We start from the raw sequence: 17,339 nt of genomic DNA on the forward strand, positions 1-17,339 counted from the left end.
CACATGCATGTTGAGAGGCCATTTTGAAATTAAAATACTTACAGTTTTGAGCTTTACACGCAATACACTACACGAGTAGTAGAGTTGGCATGCAAAATTTCAGCTTCCCGAAATTTTAACACAAATAACAGGGCATCCTTGCGCGTGTATGCGTGAGATTTGAGATTAAGAGACGTGAAGACAGCAGCGTAAACCGCAAAAAGGAGTGGGTACGAATCCCGACACTCTTACAGCTGGAAATTTGGCCAGTCGTTGAGATTATTAATTGTGGTTGAGTGTGTTACGTTTTAGTTTTCTACACTATTCTTAACCTGATCTGACAGCCTCTAAAAAGTTTCGCGTGGCTTGTCTGTACGAGCCGATTAACCTTTTCGCTTTTCTCTTGTTTGACATCGTTTAAAAGTTTAAATATCAACTGCTTGTGAGTTTTGACAAGCCAACCTTATTTCCTTGGAATGTTGGAGATGATATATTTATAAAGACATAATGAATTTGCCAATCATGTTGACATGTGACAGGCAGAACAGGTTGTTTCGCAGGAATCGTACCCATGTTGTGATGAGAAATGCGTCCAATTCAATGAGTTGACTTTGTTTCTCTAAATTATCCTTTTCCTCTCTCCTCTCTCTCTCTCTCTCTCTCTCTCTCTCTCTCTCTCTCTCTCTCTCTCTCTCTCTCTCTCTCTCTCTCTCTCTCTCTCTCTCTCTCTTACAGGACATCACTCCAGCAGATAATGTCTTCAACGGTCACAAAACACAAGTTTTTCCAAATGGATTATTTAAAACACAGGATCGCCTTCATTCTTTCTTCATACACCTGGAGGATGATAATTGTATTTTCCATCGTCCTCGACTACATCACTGTGATATTGGAGTGCTTTCCTACGAGCAGGAATTACTTTCTCCAAAACATCAACGTAAGAACCAGTTCACCTGTATCACTTGCACCTGTTATATTTTTTTCCTTTCTCTTGTCTCGTTTACTGTTCACGTGGCTCGTTCGAGGAGTGATTGGATCGGGATGAAAACGTTTTTGTGATTTTGCTCTCTTTTTCACTCTTGCGACTCTTTCTCATGTTTGTTATTCACCTGTGCCACCAAAGGTGCACGGAGGGTATGTTTACACGTCTGTATGTCTGTCTGTCTGTGAGCATGCTTGGTGTTGGCTTAATGGTTAGAGTGGTGGGCTTGCAATCCGAGGATCCTGAGTTTAAATCCCACTCAGTTGTTGAATTAATACCAGGTGGGGTTGATTCTGTCTGTCATCCTTCCGAGGTCGGGAAAATGAGTGCCAGCTTGCTGGTATCCTGTGTCGGAGTGGTGACCCGTCCAGGATTGTGCCCAATAGTCAAGGAGACTGCTCAGGTAGCACCAACGCTCTGTGCAGAGTGTGGTCCCACTGGACGGGTGGACGGATGTCTGTGAGCAGGATATCTCAAAAAGTTCAGGACAGTTTGCAACAAAATTTGGTGGACAGGTTTGGTGAGTGACAAAGATGAATTTATTACATTTTGATGAAGATCCTGTATCCTACAATCTTTTTAATTGCTTCCTCACCATTGAGAGATGGATCTGAAAACGATACAATAATTAACTCGAGGGGGATCACTCGGTAGAGTGCAAAACCTCCGCCTCCAATACTGCTAGGTCACTCAAGTGAACCTGATATCCTATTCATTCAATTTGACGTCAACAGTGCTCGGAGTTATAGTTTGCAACTTTCCCTTTTACTTTTAACTTTTACATCCTCAATTCATTCGTCACAACTAGATTCCTTGAGACAGAAATTGATTTTACGTGGGTATATCCACCTGAAGTTCCAAAATCAGCCGCAAATATAATTTTGGCAAGTTTTTTGTTGGAAATCACTTATAACATGTAGAAATGCAAAAATAAAAAAAAATCGAAGTTTTGTTGAAAAAAATTTGCAAATTTTTTTTTTCTCTTACAATTTTTTTGTAGGGGGGCGGGGGGGTTGGAAATCACTTACAACATGTAGAAATGCAAAAAGAAGAAATCGAAATTTTGTTGAAAAAAAAGTTGAAAATTTTTTTTTTCTTTTAACAACTTTTTTGGGGGGGAGGGTTGGAAATCACTTAAAACATGTAGAAATGCAAAAAAAAAAAAAAAATTCAAATATTTTTTCAAATTGGATGTCATAGCGGCCATATGGGATTTTGGACCAAGTCCAAAATCTAATGGCATGATCCTTGGACCAGACCTAACCCCTCCCACCAAGTTTCGTCGAAATCCGTCGAGGAGTTTTTCCGTAATACTGTTCACAAACAAACAAACAAACAAACAGAAAGGGGTGAAAGCAGGAACCTCCATCCATCTTCGATGGCGGAGGTTAACAAGATGCACTATTTCAAAAAGTTGTGGACGGATGATGACATAACTAGATGGATGAGTCGAGTAGGTGACAAGAACAAGCCGATTCGATTCTGGTTCAGGTCCGGGTCCAGATCCGGCCTGTCAGTGGGACACAAAACGTGCACCGTTCAGCTTGGCGGAGGTACGTACTATACGGAGTACCGTTCTCGTGTTATCTATGCTATGTCATGTGTATTGGGATTGATCTCATGGTTTTGGTGATGGGCTTGACACGAGTTACAAATAGGAGTTCTCACCAAGTGTGTGGGATGTGGGGAAGAGGGACGGTGTGGTGTGTGGAAGGCCGGGGTAACGGTATGGCTATGGCAGACAGCAACCACACACTGAGATCGTAAGCGGTGTCATCTGTTGTCAGTGAACCAGGATGCTTGCTCAATTGCAGCCGAGCAACAGGAATTGATGATTTAGTTGCCAGGGTGCCGGCGATAACTCGTCCATTTTTCAGAATGCATCTTGGAATGTTGAATGTGGTGCACCAACCCTTTTGAGCAGATGGAATATCCACGGACATCCCTGCGAGGGATGGTACACACATTGATGTATCACCCTGTCTGTGAAGCCCCGTAATACGTGCACCGTCCCATGTTCATGCCAATTATGGTTCAGCATTGTTTGGTGACGACATTGTTATTCCTGAAAATTGTTTGATCAGAATGTTGTTCTCGTTTCAGTTTGTGAACACATTTCTACCCGGACTTTACGTCGTGGAATTCATCTTAAAGTTCTTCACTCAGGGGCTTTCATTCTGGACTCAAGCTGAGAACTTGCTCACCGCTCTTTGTTGCATGGTTTCCATTGTGGATGTGATCACGATCCATGGATACCTGAATGAATCCGTGCGTGCCCTGCACTGCGTGCGATTGATACGTCTCACTACATTCGATGAGTCCCTGAAGGTACATTGGTTATTTAACGTGACCCGTCTTCAATGTTGGTTGTGATTGTGTTCGGAGGCTTAAAAAAGGCTGATTTAATGATTTTGAGGGGGATAAATATTTTCAATAAGAGTTGAGGCTCAAGGAATAGTGAGTAAAAAACTGGAAGTATGGCAGTGAAGCAACAATTGGGCACAAGCAGAGAAGGAAAGAACAAGCTGGAAAAAGGAAAAAGAGAGAGAGAGAAAGAGAGAGAGAGAGAGAGAGAGAGAGAGAGAGAGAGAGAGAGAGAGAGAGAGAGAGAGAGGGAGAGAGAGAGAGAGAGAGAGAGAGAGAGAGAGAGAGAGAGAGAGAGAGAGAGAGAGAGAGAGAGAGAGAGAGAGAGAGAGAGAGAGAGAGAGAGAGAGAGAGAGAGAGAGAGAGAGAGAGAGAGAGAGAGAGAGAGAGAGAGAGAGAGAGAGAGAGAGAGAGAGAGAGAGAGAGAGAGAGAGAGAGAGAGAGAGAGAGAGAGAGAGAGAGAGAGAGAGAGAGAGAGAGAGAGAGAGAGAGAGAGAGAGAGAGAGAGAGAGAGAGAGAGAGAGAGAGAGAGAGAGAGAGAGAGAGAGAGAGAGAGAGAGAGAGAGAGAGAGAGAGAGAGAGAGAGAGAGAGAGAGAGAGAGAGAGAGAGAGAGAGAGAGAGAGAGAGAGAGAGAGAGAGAGAGAGAGAGAGAGAGAGAGAGAGAGAGAGAGAGAGAGAGAGAGAGAGAGAGAGAGAGAGAGAGAGAGAGAGAGAGAGAGAGAGAGAGAGAGAGAGAGAGAGAGAGAGAGAGAGAGAGAGAGAGAGAGAGAGAGAGAGAGAGAGAGAGAGAGAGAGAGAGAGAGAGAGAGAGAGAGAGAGAGAGAGAGAGAGAGAGAGAGAGAGAGAGAGAGAGAGAGAGAGAGAGAGAGAGAGAGAGAGAGAGAGAGAGAGAGAGAAGAGAAAATGAAATAACAGGGAAAAAACATAGAGCATGTCACGGACACTTAGACAAACACAGAATTCCTCCGCGAACTATAATTACCATTGGTTCATGATGTTGTTGTTGTTGTTGTTGTTGTTGTTTTTAATAAATTGCTGTTCATGTTAGAGGAACAATCATCTCAAAGAGCAAGCAAATGGACTTTTGAGTTATCTCCAAAGAACCTAAAGTGTGTGAATAAGTTAATTGTTCCAGAACTCTGTGTCACCAATCTGATTGTGATGACCCTGGTGGTGTTTGATTGCAGATCGTGAGAAGAAGTCTGTTTAGTACCCTGAAAAGCCTTTGGTACTCTTGGCTCATCATGTTGCTGCTGATGTTCATGTTTGCCCTTTGGGGGTTCCGAACTTTCGTGTTTGAAACTCACCATCAAGCCTGGGCTACAATTTCAAAAATCAGCTTTACTCTCCTGCGTCTCTTTACGGTAAGTTGATGAAGGTAAGGTACAAACATCCATGTCGTCAACATTTTCTTTTCTCCACGAGAGTGCGGCTCCTGGAAGAGCAAGATGGAGTCGGAGGGCAGAACTGGGTAAAAGCAGCAATGGAATGAACGAACAGGGGAGAGAGAGAGAGAGAGAGAGAGAGAGAGAGAGAGAGAGAGAGAGAGAGAGAGAGAGAGAGAGAGAGAGAGAGAGAGAGAGAGAGAGAGAGAGAGAGAGAGAGAGAGAGAGAGAGAGAGAGAGAGAGAGAAACAGAGAAACAGCATTACTTGAAGATGGGTTGAATTGGGGATGACGAGATTGTGGTACACTACCTGCTCGAGGGACGAGTGGAAAACAAGAGCCATGCAATCGAAAGACGTGATGCTGGGGCACCAGCCCATAGGCACGAGCAGTACTCCATTGAGCTTCGGACAGAAGCGAGAGCTTTCTTTTTGTTTTGTTGTGAATCGCAAGATAAACATTTCAGAGCACCACACCGAGCAAAATGTTTTTCATACGTCGTAAATTAATTAATTAATTTATGATCATCATAATTTAATTAATGCCATGTGCTCGCCGGCCAAACTCAAGACAAATAGGCTCTCGATCTCGCACCAGAATCCTCCATAACAGAGTACCTTGTCCCTCCGTCCTCTCCTTTACCCCTTTTAATATGTTCCTTTCAACACCTCCTCCCACCACAACCAAACTTGGCCATTTTAGCGTAGCGAACGCTGCTCTTGCGTGCTCGGCGTTGTTGTTGTTGTTGTTGTTGTTGTTGTTGTTCTTCTTCTTCTTCTTCTTCTTGTTCTTCTTGTTGTTCTTGTTCTTGTGAAGACAAAACCTTAACCTCTCGGACTCGGCTCTTGTATATACAAGATTCGGATCTCCTTAAATACTAAGCACATGTACACATCCTCGCATTGACGGTGCCTTTTGAGAGCGTCTATCATGAACTTTTAAATATATTCGGACATTTGCTTTAAAGTTTCGAAAAGTTCACGTTGCTATTTAAAGATTATTCCATTTATTGTATTGTAATTTCGTAAATACACTATATTTCGTAAATACATAAATACATTATGACAGGTCTCGCTATTGGCTTAATCAAGGCACGTGACGAAATATCGGAAGTTGTTGTTGTTGTTGTTGTTTGTTTTTTTTGTGAGCGGACAAAACCTTTAGGACGCTGGCTGCTCTTGGACACATTTGTCCTTGTTTCACTCCAGCTGCTCACAATGCATTCCACAACTTGCTCCGTGACTAGGGGTGTGGTTAACGCCTTTTTTGGGGCGTGGTCATCTTGGGAGTGAGGTTCGCGCCTTTTGGGGGGCGTGGTCATCTTGGAGGTGTGGTTAACGCCTTGATGGGGGCATGGTCATCTTGGAGGTGTGGTTAGCGCCTTTTTGGGGGCGTGGTCATCTTGGAGGTGTGGTTACCGCCTTTTTGGGGGCGTGGTCATCTTGGAGGTGTGGTTAGCACCTTTTTGGGGGGCGTGGTCATCTTGGAGGTGTGGTTAACGCCTTTATGGGGGCGTGGTCATCTTGGAGGTGTGGTTAGCACCTTTTTGGGGGGGCGTGGTCAACTTGGGGGCGTGGTCAGCGCCTTTTTTGGGCGTGGTCATCTGAGCGCACCCTGTGGGGTTACAGAAATATTATATAAAAACGTTTCACTCAGAAAATAAGTGTATCTTCCGTCGTTCTGGTCAGCAGATGTCCGAGCTCTGGTCACCTGGTGGCCTCTTAATTTATTCAAGCCAATGATGTTGGGGAAACTGCTCCTGCAAGTGAATCAATGAAAAATGTCACCAAGTGAGTGTTGTTTGTGTGAATTGTTACTCGGGTTTGATTTTTCTCTTTGTTCCTGCAGATGGATTCATGGACTGACGTTAAGGAATCTATGAGTAAGAAAGATCCGTACACAACCGACGAGCAGGTGATCATCTTCATTGTGATTTTTTACATCGTGGGACACGTGGTCATGAACAACATGATCGCCAATATGGTGATCATGAGAACTGAGGTAATGTCTCACAAACACACAAACAACTTACTATGAGCATGTTATATATATATATATATATATATATATATATATATATATATATATATATATATATATATATATATATGTTGTACATTACAAATATAATATCATGAATGTTCATTGAATGCTGCGTTATGGTCTTCCAGGAAAACATGGATCAGAAGAAAAAACAGCAAAAGTTGACTCTTCAGAAGAAGAAGGATGAATTGAATGAGTTTTCGAAGAAATGTGATGTTGTGTTTCAGGTATGAATACACACAAGTTTGAAGGTTTGCTTTTTGTTCGAATTCATGTTTCAGGGCTTGAAATAGAGCAGGAATTGTTTCTTGATGTTGTTTGTTTTGAACTGAAATTCAGAACCAGAAAAATTTTGCTTCATTTCTCATTGGCCGTGAAAAAGGGACCGCTATTCACGACCCCGCTCTCCAGTAGGTGAACGTTACAGGTGGGCTCCGTGTTCACAACTCCGCTCAGCAGGTGTACGTTACAGGAGGGCTACATGGAAGGAAGGAATGCACGACTGCATCAGATGATAAACTGTGATTTTGTCTTTTTTGTATTCAGTGTTGAGGCTCGTTGAAGAGCTACAACATGAAATGGATCGGGACAGAACAGAGCAAAAGGACCAGGAGGAGGGCTGGGAGAGACACAACAACTTCAAGGATGATGGACAAAATGGAGGCTTGGAGAAATATGAGATGTGGGGAAGAATGAGGGCTCGGGGAGGACACACAGGATGGACAATAGAGACACAGCCATAAACTCTCAGGAAGGAAAAACCTGAAACTTGGAAAGAGGTTGGCTTTGGAGGGGAGGGGGTAATGAGGGTAAAAAAAATTGTGGTATCTGGGAGAGGGGTGGGGGTAGAATGGGCTCATGTGAGACTGCAGTGAATATCTGTCTTAAAGACCTGAAGGGAAGGATGAGAGACTGAAGAAGTTTGGTTCCACAGGGAGGGGAAGAGGATGAATGAGTGGAGGTGAGCTGTGATTCTGGATTTTGGGAGTTTTACCAGAAGGGGGTTGCGGGCAGACCGCATGTGTGATGCAGACAATTGGAGAACAAAGTGGGAGGACTGAACACGCAATGGGTAGAGGGTACAAAACCAGAAAGGAGGTGGTGGAAGACATAGACCACCGACATGTCTGCGTTTTGAAAGTGATCGATCCATACATTCAGGTTCATCGCAGAAGATTCCATTGATCGTGGAGGCCTTGGTGTCCACTGCGTCAAGCTCAGCAAGGTATCAGGGCAGGAGCGTCAGCGCTCCGAGTAGTTTATCCATCTGCAGAGGAAGGCCTTGTAGGTCGATAAGAGTTCATCAGGTGTGCCAAGGGAGGCCTTTGCACTAAGGAGGATACCCAGTCGGCGGCTGGATTTTGAGGCTAACTTTGAAGTGTGGTTTGCCCAGTAAAGAATGAAGCCCAAAATGTTTGAGTGCCTGAACTTCTTCAAGAGAGTTCTTCTTGCTCTTCTCCTTTTGCATTTTGAGACATGGATTCACCTCCAGAGGAGCCTTGTCCATGAATGAAATGGGAACTTGGTTCATGGAAATTGCATCATATACCTTGATAATTACAAGCACATCGATGAACCGAGTTACATCCATTTTCAAAACTAATGTCGCTGTGAACTGCACGAGCAATCTCTTGCGTCATTCATTTTGATGTCATGACAAAACTAATCATGCGTCCTTTGTCACACTCAGGATCTCGTCACTCGGAGTGACTTTCATCAAGAGATCTTAAACCTGTATATGAAGGCGCGGAGGCCCAAGCTGACAAAAACCAATCTCCTCGGAGAACAGCCCAAGATTGTCCATTTGCTCTTGGAGACCATCAAACGCTTTAGAGAAACTCAAAGCAGGTAAATAAAACTTCTTTCTCGAGCTATTGTTTGAACAAACCCTGTCAACTTTTTATTTCTGCTTGACAAACACGACAGTTTAGTTTTCAGTTTTCAGCTTGTTTGCACAGTCATCAGTTGGCCTCAACATTAAATTAGATCTAATCAATCATTGCCATGTAGTGGTCATGCTTTCGGACGATTCACCGTGCACCTCCTTCAGACGGGGGACGTCGAGCCGACTGTCTTGACTGTTTGTCCTCACCTTTTATATCTCAAGGTATCGTTTGCAGTCTTGCGAAGAGTTGTCTGTTGGGCAAGTAGTATCCCGGCCAACTTACCAATTCCTGCCTTCTCAAAAATGTCAACCGTCTATCAGACGTTTGGTGGACGATTCATTTGGAACTACCCTGGTCCACACCTGGATATCTATGAATTGAAACCTTGGGGAAATAAGAGATGTGGGGAAGACCAGCAGGTGTATTTTACGGACTCCCCGTTTGCCAAGAAAGGATTGCCACGTAACGTAGAGGCTCACGTTGTTTTTCTTATTCTTTAATGGTCTCAATTATTTCTGCCTTGTGGGATCGGCTGGGAGAAGAGATTCGAGCACAAATATTTCTGGAACTGGGTTGCCAAGTCTGGCGTTCAGTTGTGGCAGGAATTTGAAATTTGGTCAGGCTCCCTGTGCTAATTCCCCGAGGTTGCGTGAGACACCGTGCGATGTTTAATGTTCACCAATGACCAGTGCCGGCAGATTGATCCCCCCGGCTTGCTGTCCATCCGAAGGAGAGTGCACACGTTAATACGTCGCTCTGCATGTGAATCACCAGCACGGTAGTTTATCGCTGGGGAGATTAAGATTAGGCAGCTCTGAGATATCTTGCCATCCCATCGGTGATCACATAACTGAGTACTGCAATTTTTTTTTTTTTGGTTCCAGACATATTTTTAACAATTTTGATCAAACGTCCTTTCCTTGCAAGGTGACCAAATTTTCATCCCACTATTTTTTCTGACCCAAACGAACTCAACCCTATGAATTACAGGGTGTTTCCTCCCCTCCTCTTTGCCTGTTTCTTTATTCCCCAACTTGTTGACACCAATTGTGGCCCTGCTATCAGTCGGTTCCCATTTTACCCCCTCTTGCCTTGATCTTCGATGCAAAAAATGTCCTTTTGCTTGATAATAGAATCCTTTTCCTTGTGACAAAGGTTGACTCCAGAAATATTGGTTTTACACTGTTTTAGGTGTAGAAGAAATTCTTAAGTCCACCTGTACATTTGAAATATTTCTTTAACAAACATACACATTCATATGCGCATTTACCGGGCGTAGTGGCGTGCGCCTGTAATCCGGCGACTCGGAGGCTTGGGTTGGAGGATCGCTTGAGGACGGGGGCTCTGCACTCGGCAGGGTGTAGAGCAGCCCGGAATCATGGCGAAACCCAAATCCTGTTCCCTGTGTCGTAAGAGGCGACCAGGGTTGCGTCAGGAAGGGCATCCGGCGTAAAACCTGTGCCAAATCAGAATGCGGATCATAACGGATGATCCGCTGTGGCGACCCCTAACGGGAGCAGCCGAAAGATGAACAACAACAACATTCATATGCGCATTTGGAGTAATCTAGAGGAAATAACACAGTCTTCCTCCAGATTCTGAAACACATGAAAATTTAAGTACTTTATATAGTGTTCAGTGAGACGTAGCTCTTTTTCATTTCCAAACGCTGGCGCCGCAGTGGTCGGGTCTTGGTATTCTCAGGTGGAGATCATTTTCAACCTTCGTGCAGCAGCCAGATTGATTTGGTGAAGGATTGTAGCAAATATTTCAAACCCAGATGCGTAGATTATCTCCCGGCACAGAATGACGTCAAGACTGCAGCCCTTTGGGTACATCAATGGATTCCTATGGTATGCAGGTTAAAAGTCAGTCCGCTTTTAACAGGCTGGGGAAATATACACTATCTTGAAGCAATCAGAACTGAGTAAATACATCTGGACATTTTCTCAGACCAACATTCCAGTTGAGCTAAAATAATATCTTCAATCAAGTTTGCTGGTGCCTCATATCTCTCATTCATAAAAAAAAATCCCTGAGTAAGCAGGATAGATTTAAATGATAGGCAATTAAAGTTTAATTAAAAAGTGTTTTAAAAACAATTTTAAAGGTCAGCCTGTTTTGAACATTTTTACGAGACAGGTCGATCATCCTGCAATACAGAGGGAAGATATGATCATGTAAATTGAAATTAAAATAGGTACATGTTCAAGCACAGAGAATAATACCATAGTTGAGTACATTTTCCATTACAGATTTCTCACAATACATTCATTTTAATATCAAGTTTAATTGACAACATTTAATTCTTGGTTTTATCACCATCAAGCCCATTTTGCTAATTTTGGAGAAATTGCATCGACAGAGGTAAACCTGATGTTGCAAGAAAGAGCCGGTCCGACGCATTACCGACCTGGCTGGAAATGTTGTTTACTAATACCGTGCTAATCTTTGCTATTTCTGAAAAAAATAAAAAGATTAATTATAATCTTTCAGTGACGATTCCATTTGACAAAACTGATCTCATCATCAAAAAGAATAACGCCCCACTACTTCCTGATCCACACTGAAGATCAGCAGGTGTTCGGCTTTCAGATTAAAAGACAATAAACAATCAAATAGAAACTTCAATGGAAGATAGAAATTTGCAGAAATTGCTGGACACGAGCACATATTGAGACAGGATAAATTTCACTCAGCACTAATCCCTACCTAGTCTGTATCAGTCAATAAGTTAAAGAAAACCTGAAGGAGCAAAATTGTTTCAGATAAATTTCTAGGAAATGATTTGATGAAGTCTGCGAAGTAAAATCTTTGTGATCTATCCACATTATTCTTGTGTTCATTCTCTTCTGCAGACACATCGCTCTGCAGAGAAAGTTACAGGAACTGGTAAAAGCAAAGGAGGAGTTTTGCAAAGGAAAGTTGCAAAGGAAAAGCTGCGACAACGTTTCCACACTGAGACGGAGAAGATTGATGTGAAGATTGATCCCTCTCATCATTCATGTCTGGAAAAAAAATATGGACCTTTTTTAACGACGCAATTCTTGCGTCATTGACTTCGATCATTCATTCATCACAAGGAACTTCAACATCACAAGGTTAGGCCCCATTAAGCCTGCACAAACATGCTGACATCTTAGTGCTCCATCTTTCCACCAACTCCCTACTACTTCCAGATACCTATTTCCCTATTTCTATACTTTTTCCCAGACAGACAAGTCAATATCTGAAAATATCTGCGTTTTTGGATATGCACGGTCAAGGCTTGTGGAAGACCGAGAACACAAAACGGATAAGGACACAACATAACAAAATGAACAGCAGAAAGAGAAGGGGGGAAATGCAAGAGCGAGGGAGGAAATAGATGGAGACTGACAGGAGATAACGTAAGGGGTGGCCGAGATGCAAACAGAAGCAACATTTTGGAAGGGTGGGGTGAACAGCTGTCTTGAAGACCTGAAGGGAAGAATGAGATTGAAGAGAGTGTGCAAGGTGGTTCCACAGGTGGGTGAAGAAAGAGGAATAAAATGAGTGGAGGTGAGCAGTGATTCGGGATTTCGGCAGTTTAACTCGGAGGGGGTTGCGAGTGGACCACGTGCATCCTGCATAGAAACCTTGGGGAGACAAAGCAAGGAGAGTGAAGAGGGTGCAAGACCAGAAAGGAGGCGGAGGAAGACAGAGAGACCACCGACCAGTCTGCGATGGCGAAGTGATAAGCCCTTAAACTCAGCTTCAGCGCAGGAGATTCCAATGATCTTGAAGTCCTTGGTTTCCACGACGTCAAGCGAAGCAAGACATAAGGCAGGGGAGCCACCCAGAGGGGAGAACAGTACTCCATCAAGCTGCGGATGAAAGCCTTGAAGGTGGAGAGGAGTTAAGGATTGCCAAGTGTTACGGATCAATAATATAACTCCACGTTATTGGAAATGGTGGTAAGGTATGTACTGTGGCAAAAGGCAACTTCAACGAAACAAGTTTGTGCTGTGTTTAAAAAGCAGGCACTCGTGCCGTGTCCTGGCGGTCTTCGACTCGCTCGTGCTGTGGGGCTGCGCTGAGTTAAAGGAATGTCAGACTGGGAGAAAGAATTGTCGTGGGAAATGCTGACCTTTGACCCTTTCACCATTTTAGACTCTTCAAGATCCCGAAGACTCTTAAGACCCCAAAGACCTACAAGTGTCTGAGGACTAAAAAGACCCAGATGACCCAAAAGAAGGTAAGACTTCGAGGTCTTACTTTTAAGACCTTTTCAACACTTTAGACACCTTTAGATCCCTTCACCCTTGAGATATTTTTATATTGAGGTGAGTAACGGGTACACAGCAATGTCTCTCTGTCGAAACACCACATCCTTGTTTACCTTTAATGTACATTCGACTGTGGCACACACGTACATGGCAAGTGACCCGGATTTCCCGGGTTTGACCCGTTTTGTTTGTGAAAACCCACAGACCCGTTCTCGTGGGGTCTAAACCCGTATTGCATGGAAAGTCGGATCAAGATTAAAAACGTAATGTTTCACTTCCATTGCACTCACAACGATTCATACACCCACAAACACACACACTCACACACACACACACACACACACACACACACACACACACACACACACACACACACACACACACACACACACACACACACACACACACACACTAGTGAGGTGTGCTCACACATTGCAAGCAAGAACGAACCTTATTTCCCCGTTGTCTCGGGTCGCTCACCTGCATTGGATTTTTCATTTATTTATTTATTTTAATTTACAGATGCTTTCCGACTGTTCTGTGATTTTCTCCGGTCTATCGGCTTCGATGTCCATCGGCAAACAAAATGTCCGTGCTTCCCCCATTTTTTTTTTACCTTTTGGCAGCACAAATCTGCCTGATTGGCCATTTGAAAATCCAAGATGGCGGCCATTTTTCAAGATGGCCGCCAAGTTAGCCTCCCGAAGTTGACTTTGTAAAGGTACTCACCGTGGTGTTATATCAAAGCCGGTGATGCAGCGCAGGAACAAATTTGTGACAACGAAACACCTTCATGAAGCACAAGCTCATTTTCATTGTGGGGATATGAAGTATAATCCCAGTATACTACACGCAAGAAGCAATTGGTTACGTGGGTGGAATTGGCTGCGATACACGACATTCCCACATCGTTGGAATTGACTGATGTGATTGGTTAATTGTGGTGTCCCCTGTTCTCCGTGTGGATCCACGTCATGGTGTCAAGGTGTAAATGGTGTCCCTCCTGGAGAGGTCGATGATGTCACGGGCCGCGGAGATGGTGGTTGGGCAGCGTCTCCACGGTGTATAAACACGAATGGGTTTGATTTTTATCTTGTGAATGTTTAACGTTGTGCGGTGTATAAACACGAATGGGTTTGATTTCTATCCTGTGAATGTTTAACGTTGTGCGGTGTATAAACACGAATGGGTTTGATATAAACACGAATGGGTTTGATTTCTATCTTGTGAATGTTAAACTGTGAATGTTAAACGCTGTGCTATCCTGTGTATAAACACGAATGGGTTTGATTTCTATCTTGTGAATGTTAAACGTTGTGTGTATAAACACGAATGGGTTTGATTTCTATCCTGTGAATGTTAAACGCTGTGCGGTGTATAAACACGAATGGGTTTGATTTCTATCTTGTGAATGTTAAACGTTGTGCGGTGTATAAACACGAATGGGTTTGATTTCTATCCTGTGAATGTTAAACGCTGTGCGGTGTATAAACACGAATGGGTTTGATTTCTATCTTGTGAATGTTAAACGTTGTGCGGTGTATAAACACGAATGGGTTTGATTTCTATCCTGTGAATGTTAAACGTTGTGCGGTGTATAAACACGAATGGGTTTGATTTCTATCCTGTGAATGTTAAACGCTGTGCGGTGTATAAACACGAATGGGTTTGATTTCTATCTTGTGAATGTTTAACGTTGTGCGGTGTATAAACACGAATGGGTTTGATTTCTATCCTGTGAATGTTAAACGCTGTGCGGTGTATAAACATGAATGGGTTTGATTTCCACATTGTGAATGTTTTACGTGAGGTTCAGTGTTTATCTCCCTGTCTATCTGTACAGAGTCCCGCATCGTGAGGACAGAATAACACGAAACATGAGACACAGACTCGGCACATTCCAAAGCCCCGTTCCCGGAAACCGGAAGTGATGTCAGAACGACGATTCTATTGCCACGAGGTCGGTGACCAGAGTCTGGATCTCCGTTTAATATTGTTATTCAGGTTTTGGCTTCTGAGTTGTAATATTAATCTCATCATTATTCAGAATTTTAATCGTGTTGTAGTTTTTCTCGTGACACGATTCAGAGAGGGAACTCGTGTTCCTTCCGGTCTCCGACGGTCACGACGATTCACGATGATCCGAGATCTCTCCGGCGAAGATCACAAACCGAACACCCTGGGATCCACGAGCGGCTTCGATGGAGGAAACACGGTCGGTCAGGGAGGATGATCCCTCAAACCGCGGGTCCATGGTCGGGTCACCCGAGGATGAGGAGTCCGGACCCGGTACGTGACGTTCACTCCGAACCGAGAACTTGTGGTTCGTGAAAGTTTATTATTTATTTCATGGATTGTTTGTGTTTCAGATCCTGTTATGAAGGTGAAGGTCGAGTCCGAGTTCGTCGATGATTCGTTCCCTCGATACGAAGGTTTGAACCACAAACTCATTCTTCATGTTATCATCAAAATAATAATAACTAGATATTAATAACTAAATATTAATAACTAGATATTACTAACTCAAGATCTACGATCACAAAGTGAACACCTGTCATCCACAAGATCCTCCAATAGTAGAAACGTGGTCGGTCCGTGAGGTTCTCATCGAGGGAACCGCCCATGGTCGGTTTACCCGAGGATGAGGAGTCCGGACCCGGTTCGTGACGTTCACTCCGGACCGAGATCTTTTGGTTCCTGGATGTTTAGTTTTGATGGATTGTTTGTGTTTCAGATCCTGTTGTGAAAGTGAAGGTCGAGTCCGAGTTCGTCGATGATTCGTTCCCTCCATACGAAGGTTTGAACCACAAACTCATTCTTCATGATTATACAGTAGTTTATTGTTGATAATGATAATTATAATAATAACAACTCGGTACCTGCGATCACCAAGGTAAGCCTTCCCTGGCCTCCCCCATCTTACCCTTGGTGATCCCCCATGACTTACCCTGGGTTTATGCTCCAGTGATGACATATGTTTGTTTCGACTGCCATTCGACCTTGACCATCAAAATTCAGGGATAAAGTCTGAATTCAGAACAAAAAGGTTAAAAATTGTGAGTGCAGGAGGAAAAACAAAACACAAATAACCTAAATGATGGTTTCGTCCTCCAAAGTGTCTTACAACCACTGGGGTCCCATGAAAAAATGGGGGCGCTCATTAGGGAAACATCCCCGACAACATCAATCAGCCTTCCCCTATCCTATAGGAGGAAGTTTTATAAAAACTGGAGCATCACTCAGTGGTGCACATGCCTCCACCATGCTGAACAGTTTACATCTTGTATCCCACTGATAGGCCGGATCTGGATTCAGACCTGAACCAAAATCTAATCGGCTTGTTCTTGTCATCGACCCAACTCATCCACCTCGTTTTGTCATAACTCGTCCACAACGTTTTGAGATATCGTGCTGCATGTCGTATTTGGCCACATCTGTCAACGGTGAAGAACCACTGTGTATCCGGATCCGGATCTGGATCTTCAACAAAGTTTCATCCTCATCCATCCACAACCATTTGATGATCCTGCTCACAGACAAACAAACAGACAGGAGTGAAAACATCACCTCCCTCCACCTTCGGTGCCAGAGGTGAGAACTGGAGAGTTCATAGAACACGTCACCTCAAACAGTGTTCAATTTTTTTTTTTTGAGGAAAATGCCAGGGGCAGAGAAAAGGCCACTTTATATGGTTCATGCCATGCGGCAAACAATAGAAAAGAATCTAAAATTCCATGGCTTGTTCAAAATTCCAGACAATAGAAAATACGGCACATTCAAAAAATGTCGTGTTCGTGCTGTATGCCCCTTGTGTTCTCAGGAGGAACCAAGTATTGCTCGAGAAAAGTTCATATAAAGGGAAACCGTCCCATATCAAGGGAGCGGCACTTCATGTTCCCAATGATTGCTGCAGGAATCTCTGCTTCTAACAACACCGCCATTGCATACATTGCATACACCGCCACCGCACAAGAACAGAACTCAAGCTCAAAGCAAATGAGCAAAAACTATCAAAAAAGCAACAACAAAAGCTGGAATTTGTTTTGAAAGCCATTAATTAGAGGTATTGTCCGATGTATGTTCCAACTTTTAGTTCGTTTCAATGAATAACCTTTGAGATATGAGCGCCAACACATTTCGGGCGGATGGAGGGTCGGACGGAGGGATACACAGACACCAACGTGAATTTTGAGGTTTTTCATTCGAAACTCTGGAATGCCGAAATGGACGTTGCTGAAGGGATTTATTTCTGAGAGTTTGGCGAAATTTAGTTCTGACAACCAGACAGTTTAAAAATCTGGAAATTTGACGGGATTGAAGCACAATGAAGATACGGCCGAGCGTTGCCGAAGTTGGACACGCTGGCTCATGTCTTCCCATGATGGAACTACGGGGACGAACTCCCTTCTACTCTCCACTATGTTTCACCAATAGAAGCAGACAACCAGACAG

At 43.6% G+C, this 17,339-nt stretch overlaps 1 protein-coding gene across 5 annotated transcripts in view; it reads left to right on the forward strand.

Annotated features, from left to right (window-relative positions):
* LOC147008150 (cation channel sperm-associated protein 3-like) overlaps positions 1-17,339 on the forward strand; it is a 41,828-nt gene that overhangs the window by 20,361 nt on the left and 4,128 nt on the right. For 2 of the 5 annotated variants that reach the window (XM_085865461.1, XM_085865465.1), the window contains exons 2-12: positions 715-916; positions 3,065-3,289; positions 4,514-4,690; positions 6,560-6,712; positions 6,883-6,981; positions 8,445-8,602; positions 11,499-11,741; positions 12,772-12,856; positions 14,731-15,176; positions 15,257-15,319; positions 15,622-15,684. In XM_085865461.1, coding sequence (XP_085721587.1) covers positions 715-916; positions 3,065-3,289; positions 4,514-4,690; positions 6,560-6,712; positions 6,883-6,981; positions 8,445-8,602; positions 11,499-11,622 — 1,138 coding nt within the window. In that variant the 3' untranslated portion in view covers positions 11,623-11,741; positions 12,772-12,856; positions 14,731-15,176; positions 15,257-15,319; positions 15,622-15,684. Of the gene's footprint in view, positions 1-714; positions 917-3,064; positions 3,290-4,513; positions 4,691-6,559; positions 6,713-6,882; positions 6,982-8,444; positions 8,603-11,498; positions 11,742-12,771; positions 13,627-14,730; positions 15,177-15,256; positions 15,320-15,621; positions 15,685-17,339 lie in introns of those variants that run through there. The other 3 variants (XM_085865462.1, XM_085865463.1, XM_085865464.1) reach the window with 3 other exon arrangements.

This window comes from Eptatretus burgeri, chromosome 21, assembly GCF_056783735.1.
Source record: "Eptatretus burgeri isolate ZD-2024b chromosome 21, Ebu_testis_v1, whole genome shotgun sequence".
NCBI classification, from domain to species: domain Eukaryota; kingdom Metazoa; phylum Chordata; class Myxini; order Myxiniformes; family Myxinidae; genus Eptatretus; species Eptatretus burgeri.